Genomic DNA, 7,090 nt, shown 5'->3' with positions numbered 1-7,090 from the left:
AGGCTTCCTTTGATTGTTCTGTCCACTTTTTTCATTCTTTTATTTATGACCTCTGCTTTTAATTTTATATTGAATTATGGTATGCCTTGTGTTGATTTCTTTCTTTTTTCTGTTGTACTGATGTACAGAAAATGTTGAATAGTGTGAATGAATATAATCTCAGTGAAAAGCAACTTTCAGGCTGCCAAAGCATGAACGCATGGTTTTCAGATGTAAATGAACACAAAGAAAATCATGTGTCGCACTTACAGGAAACATTGTACTGTGGTTAAACTTCTTCTTCTTATAATTATTATTATTATTATTATTATTATTATTATTGTTATGGTTCTTTATTTTCTGGTTCTTCTATGGTCCACATGCATATTTCAACAAATATAATGGATTTTATCTTGCTACATTTTTATTATCTATGGAAACATGTTTTTGGCATTGACTTTCTAAACAATACACACACAATGTAAGCATGCCCTATGGGACACATCACCCTTTTTTTACTCTTGAATAAAATATGCATGAACAAAAAATGTGTGTTTAACTCCCTGTGTGTGTGTGTGTGTGTGTGTGTGTGATTTCTTTATCATCACTGTTTTAAAGTTTACAGTCATGTAATTTCAGGAGACTCTGGCTCGGGGTGGTTTTCTAATAAATCTGTTTGTATATACATATACAGTATATAGATAGATAGATAGATAGATAGACTACACTTTTGTTCATTAACCTCACAAATTAACAATAATAATAATAATCTGAAGAAAAACAAGTTCCTGTTTTGGCCCCTGATTAAAAGTTGATTTTGAGTGACGGGCTATACAAACTTGAGGGGGGCCGCATGTGGCCCGCGGGCCTTAGATTTGAGGCCTCCTTGGAACGCTCTCAGTTCCGCGGATGTGACGTCACCGGTCCAGTCTGTCTGACACAGATCCACTCATGCGCAGCTGTGATCCTTTTAAACGCGGATGAAATTACACGAACAAACCTTTAGCTTTCTAAAAATGACGCAGCTGCACATTTGTTTGCAGCCTGACGACAAGAAGAAGAAGAACAACAACAACAACGACGACAACGACAGCAACGACAACAACGACAGCAACGACACCAAGAAGCGCAGACAGACTGAAGGACAGTGAAGAGACGAACGTTACGCAGCTTCTGTGACCGAAGCTAAGCGGCTAACTGTGGCGGTGAACTGCGGCGTCTCTCCTCCACTGACGCAAACCTCTGCGGACAGCGACTGAAAAACCCCGCATAGCAGAAATGGACAAAGACGAGGCGGAGCGGCTCATAGAGAAGGCCAAGCTGTGTTTACGCTCCGGGCGGAAAGACCGTGCGCTACAGCTGCTTCATGAAGCCCAGAATATTTACCCCAGCACCCGGGCCAGAGGTAACACTACACCGCTGTTAACTACCGCACCGCACCGCTGCTAACTACCGCTGCTAACCACCGCACCGCTGCTAACTACCGCTGCTAACCACCGCACCGCTGCTAACTACCGCTGCTAACCACCGTACCGCTGCTGTGCTACTTCTCAGTGACTGCAGTAAAGTCAGGGTTAGACTTCAACATGGAGGCGAATTATTGTTATTGTTTAAATATTTAAAATCTTTGTTGAAATTCTCTTCTCTAACACAGGTGGCGCTGTGGTAAAATCACATCGTTTTGTGACTTTTGCGGTAATCTGAGACTCTGGAAACACCGTCACCATAGTAACCAATCTTTGATTGATTAAAGGGGACATATTATGCAAAATCAACTTTTTAACCATTTCAGTGCTTATATTTGGGACTCTGGAGGCCCTACCAGTCGCCAAAGTGTGGAAAAACAATACTCTGTCATGTTTTCCTGGTCCCCCTTAGTGTAAGTATAGGAGATAAAACGCGCCATGTTGAATTCCCTGCGCTTATGGCGGCAGCATGCGCATTTCACCGTGAATGTTACCGCCCACCAGTCAGTTTACTTAAAGAGCTCCACCTTAGCTCCACCTTAGCTCCACCCTGTCCCTGCGAGAGAGGAAGAGCGCTATTATGTCAACGCGGAGGGACAAGTGTGCTGTTGGTGGCTGCACAGTGGAGCACAGGGTTTTACAGAGGATTTTATATATGAAGCTAATGTGTGTTCGCACCACTTCACATCAGTATTTAGTCAGCGACGAACAAACACACACATTGTTAAGAAAAGGTCACATAGAGGTCATAACTGACCATTCTGACACGTCCTAATTAAACATATTTGTTCAGTACGTCCTCCGTGACCGGAGCACAGACTCAGTCTGAAACAGTCACATACAGCAGCAGTTCATGCAGCTCGCCGCTCACCGCTGGCGATCAGTTTTTGAATTACAAGGTTTTTTTCCTTTGTCAGCGTCAGAAAGGGATGGACTAAATTTAAAAAAATGATTTGTTTTTCATTTTCTAGTTTTAATAACAAAAAATTAAAATCACTAGAAGACAGAAACGGAAAAATGCCTGTTTCTTCATATTGTCCGAGCGGAAGTTGACGTTTTCTGGCAAGAGTGTCCAAAGTGACCTGTGGTTAAAGATGTGGTTCGCCAAACAAACAAACAAACACAGTTTTTCGCGCCACGGCACCGGAGTCCAGGCACCGTTTAAAGTTAAAGTTCTTTTAAAGTAGTTTTTATTAAGGGGTACCCCAGCCTTTTTTTTTGGCCGGGTGGGGATTTGAACCGGCGACCCTCTGGTTACAAGTGAAGTTCCCTTTCCACTTGGCCACGGGCTGTCCAACTGCCTAACTGGCTATTTCCAGTTAGCTGCGTTTGCTGCGTTAGCCTACAGTCAAACTGTAGCGCTGTGTTTATTCAACGAAAAGAGCAGCACTACAAATAACCAGGGTACATGTGTAGTGCGTATGTGTGCCTCTGTTTTTAAAGTTTAGCGAGACTCATTTTATCTATCGGGAGTCACGTAAGCATGACGCCACGCCGGTCATTGTCCGGTCAGTCAACATGAGTTAGCGTTTTAATTACAAGTTTGATGATGTAAAGTCTGAGACAGTAACATAGGCCACATGACGTCCTCTCATGGCAGGTCACTCATCATCCTCCTCCTTCTGTATGTAGGTCCCGTCTAAAAAAAATAAAAACCATGACTTTTTCCAAAATGATCCCAGCTGATATGTTTATCATGATAATAGACAGTGCCAGTGTGTGCATGTGCGATACACTCACACATCAAAGATATAGCAGGTTCCTACCTCAGTTTAACCACCTCTAACTCCAAATCCCAGCAAGCTTCAGCCTTTTTCAGCGAGAAATCTCCTCACATTTCTTGCAGAAAATCCTCTCTCGCCCCCGACTTTCATACGATACGCGTCCAGAGATGTGTGCAGATGGCAGGCCTTGTTTTGTTATGTCTAAAATCATGTCAGCGTAAGGTTCCAAACACATTTGAGTGTGGGCAAGGCGAACCACAGCTTTAACCACACGTCACTTTGGACGCCCTTGCCAGAAAACTAGAGTTGTTTCCGATTCCGATACCGCTATCGGAAATGCCTCCGATACTGAAAAGTCAAGAAAAGTTTTCTGGGAGAACAAACTTGAATTTAATGCATGAGGAACTCTCACTGTGGACTTTCCACAGAGACTTTGATTAGAACAAACCTTTTGTCATATTTTTTTTCCAGCATGATTGTCAGCTGACCTTACACGCTCTTGTCTGCAGTGCTGATTGATGCCATCGTGAAGAATGGAGGCAGTGCTCGATCAGAGGCCAACCACGTGCCTCCACCTGCGGGCTGGAGAGACGAGGACATGAAGAACGGGGAAGCAAGTGGAGATGAAAAGAAGAGTTACTCCGAGGAGCAACGCCAGGGTGTTCTCAGGTTTGTCACACTGACGTACAGCAACAGTCTGACTCTGCACATCTCACTGTAGCTGCTCCCAGAGGTCACAATATTCTCACCTAACTGTGACCTGTGGTGTCCACAGAGTCTGACCTGTGACTTTCCATGTACCCGTCACCGTGGTTCTTAATGAATCCATTGAGATCAGAACAGAGATGCATGTATTTGCGTCACCTGACCTCAGATCCTGCATCAGTAACATTTATGTGTCATTGAAATAGTGGAAAACTCTGTAACACAGACTAACGTCCATGTGAAGACATGAGTCTGAGAGTTGATGATTCATTTGTGATCACAGGATAAAGAATTGTAAAGACTTCTATGAAATTCTCGGTGTTCCAAAAACTGCCAGTGATGAGGATTTGAAGAAGGCTTACAGGAAGCTGGCCCTGAAGTTTCACCCTGACAAGAACTTTGCTCCTGGAGCCACAGACGCCTTCAAAGGTAACTTTGACAACAGGAAGTGATGTCAGTGTATCTTTGTTTTACTTTATGTGACTGATGAGAGTGAAGACGAGTAAACACCAGGACGCTTTGTCAAATTGTGTAGTTTTGTAACTCACTCGTTCACTCGCCTGCACCAGAGTCTACTGACACAATGATGTGTTTACACAGCTATAGGTAATGCGTATGCAGTCCTGAGTAATGCAGAGAAGAGACAACAGTACGATGTGTATGGGGATGAGCCTGCAGCTGCTAACGCTGCACAACAGTCCAGCCACAGTCGTCATGGACACTACCGAAGCTTCAACAGAGACTTTGAGGCCGACATTTCCCCCGAGGAACTCTTCAACATTTTCTTTGGAGGAAGGTTTCCCACGGGTAAAAATATAGAATGTTTACATATTTTTAATTTCTCAAAAGTCTGAAAAGAGTCTTTATTAAACTAAACTAATGTTTATTGTTGTTTTGTTGCTTTGAGCCGTCGTGTCTCAGTCTGCAGATAGAACTGTGTCTGTGTCCCTACAGGAAATATTCATGTGTACACCAACCAGGGAGCCTCCTACTCTCAGTTCTATCAGCCTCGCCGCAGACGAGCTTATGAGAGGCGCGAGGAGGTGGTGGTGGAAGAAAACCACAGTCAGGTCAGTGACTCACATAATCCTGCTCTTATCATTATTATCCTCTACTTATTGGACTGTGAATGAGGCTGTTGCCCTCTAGTGTCTGCTACTGACAACTTACTGAGGTTTTCGGCATTGCTTTGGTGGATTTGCTTCAAAGACAGGGTTAGAGTGAACGAGTGAATAATTCCACAGTCTGTGGTCTGTGCTCATTTCCTTCTTCCTCTTCTTCTTCTTCTTCTTCTTCCACCTCCTCCTCCTCTTCTTACCACAGAACACCTTCACTGCTCTCCTGCAGCTTCTCCCTGTTCTGGTGCTAATCCTCATATCAGTGTTTACTCAGATGATGGCCACTAACCCACCCTACAGTCTCTTCTATAAGCCGTGAGTCTGTCTGTCTGTCTGTGTGTGTGTGTGTCCAGGTATTACTAATGTTGCGGGGACCTTGTCTTCCTTGTGGGGAAAACGAAGTCCCCACAACGTAAATGACTACATTTTAAAGTGAAGATATGTTTTAAGGTTAGGTTGAGGTTAGGATTAGGATTAGGATTAGGCCAGTAGTAATTGTGTTGAGTGTGTGTGCGTCAGTGTTACTATGGTGAATAAGTGTGTGTGTGTGTGTGTTTGGACTTCAGCTCCATGGGGCTGGTGGTGTCTCGGGAAACGCAGCACATGGGCGTACCGTACTACGTTGATAAGACTTTTGAGAAGGAGTATCGTGGATCTGCGCTGGACGACCTTGAGAAAATGATAGAGAGTGATTATATGGAACATCTGCAGAGCAGCTGCTGGAAAGAGAAGCAGCAGAGTAAGTGAACACTTTACTGAGCCAATCACATGACGAACAGGACTGTTAAAGCATTGTTGTTTTATTTGTTCATACATTTTGATAGAAAATCGTCTGCATCACATGTTCACAGAGACGTTAAAGTCACAGTATTAAGGCCTTAGTTTAACTTCAGTCATTTGAATTCACCACAACAACAAACTAAGTGGATTTTGTAAACATTGAACTTCTCTCTATCATTGAACGCTTCACTGTATTTCTTCATTTCTCTCTCACAGAATCTGACTTGGCAAACCTCGGACAACTTTACCGAGACGAGCGACTGAAGCAGAAGGCGGAGTCAATGAGGCTGGACCACTGTGACAAACTGCACCGACTGGTCGGCCGTCAGAGAGGGAAATGAGGACTGAGCCTTCACTGGAGTGTAATGGTTGATCTAATGCGAGTGTTTTGGGTACAGCAGTCGGTGGAGATGACGCTGCTGAAACCACGTGCCTTCTCTCCTGTGTGATGTTGCATGTCAGCTGTGATGGAAGCAGCGTCACATGCAAACTCACTGTGGCAGTGAGTGAATGAATGAAGTAAGTGTCAGAGCCTTTAAAACTTTCTTATAGAAATGGCGGGACATGGGCTCTCCCTCTGATGTTTGTAGTTTTCCTGTGTTTTTGTGTCTTTGTCTAAATCTTGGATCATTTATTTCACTGAGAATGGAGTGAATGTGGGTTTTTCTCTGTAGAATGTCATTAATACTGAGCTTCTGTCACATGACAGACGACATAATATTTATTTAGCACATCCAGTAATATTTCACCTAACTGAATCTTCCCACTTCTCTCAGCTTCCATGTTGTTTGCTTGTTGAGCTTCTGCCGTTGGTTGAAGGTTAAAATGTGAGAAATGAGCGTAAACGCGAGACTCCGAGACTTTACTACAGAAGCAACACGGGAGTGCACCTCACGGATTTCAGCTTCATTTTGTCTCGGAAGAGTTTTCAGCTCTAATTTTCTAAATCCCCCACCTTTTGATTTGTGTATCAAGTGTTTTAAAAAGCTTTTGAGCGCAGTATTAACCGTTTGTACTTGATTTGTCATCAAATCATGTGATTTGTCAAAGCACTTTTCAGTTGTATTACGTCCTGTGATCTCTGTCATGACTGTTGCATGAAACTCTGAGCAAGTGTTTTATTACTTTTAATGTATTGATTTATTTCTGTTGGTGTCCGTAACGACTGAAACACTAAACATGACTTACAATATTCAGGGACACGCTGTCACTCATTAACTGTGACTCTCTCACACACACACACACACACGGTCGTACTCTAAAGCCAAACTTCAGCATCAATTAAACATGGATTTAGATCATTTTCTGTCTCCTGTAT

At 43.3% G+C, this 7,090-nt stretch overlaps 1 protein-coding gene across 1 annotated transcript; it reads left to right on the top strand.

The window, feature by feature from the left end:
- The first annotated feature begins 897 nt into the window (after positions 1-897).
- On the top strand, positions 898-7,073 carry dnajc18 (DnaJ (Hsp40) homolog, subfamily C, member 18). The gene is made up of 8 exons (XM_044041704.1): positions 898-1,384; positions 3,679-3,838; positions 4,158-4,303; positions 4,475-4,681; positions 4,829-4,944; positions 5,198-5,307; positions 5,559-5,731; positions 5,989-7,073. Exons 1-8 carry the CDS (start codon positions 1,258-1,260, stop codon positions 6,111-6,113), a joined length of 1,164 nt encoding a protein of 387 aa, XP_043897639.1. The 5' UTR covers positions 898-1,257; the 3' UTR covers positions 6,114-7,073.
- The last annotated feature ends 17 nt before the right edge of the window (positions 7,074-7,090 follow it).

This window comes from Solea senegalensis, linkage group LG13 (genome assembly GCF_019176455.1).
Source record: "Solea senegalensis isolate Sse05_10M linkage group LG13, IFAPA_SoseM_1, whole genome shotgun sequence".
In the NCBI taxonomy this organism is placed as follows: Eukaryota; Metazoa; Chordata; class Actinopteri; order Pleuronectiformes; family Soleidae; genus Solea; species Solea senegalensis.
The sequence above is the reverse complement of the archived record's forward strand: the minus strand, read 5'-3'. Positions and strand labels throughout refer to the sequence as shown.

Bases quoted from the DNA above. Each gene is read 5' to 3' on its own strand.
- dnajc18 (XM_044041704.1), top strand. From the start codon at position 1,258: ATGGACAAAGACGAGGCGGAGCGGCTCATAGAGAAGGCCAAGCTGTGT. The intron at 4,304-4,474 runs GTAACTTTGACA...GTGTTTACACAG, and splicing joins AGCCACAGACGCCTTCAAAG to CTATAGGTAATGCGTATGCA. The intron at 5,732-5,988 runs GTAAGTGAACAC...TCTCTCTCACAG, and splicing joins CTGGAAAGAGAAGCAGCAGA to AATCTGACTTGGCAAACCTC.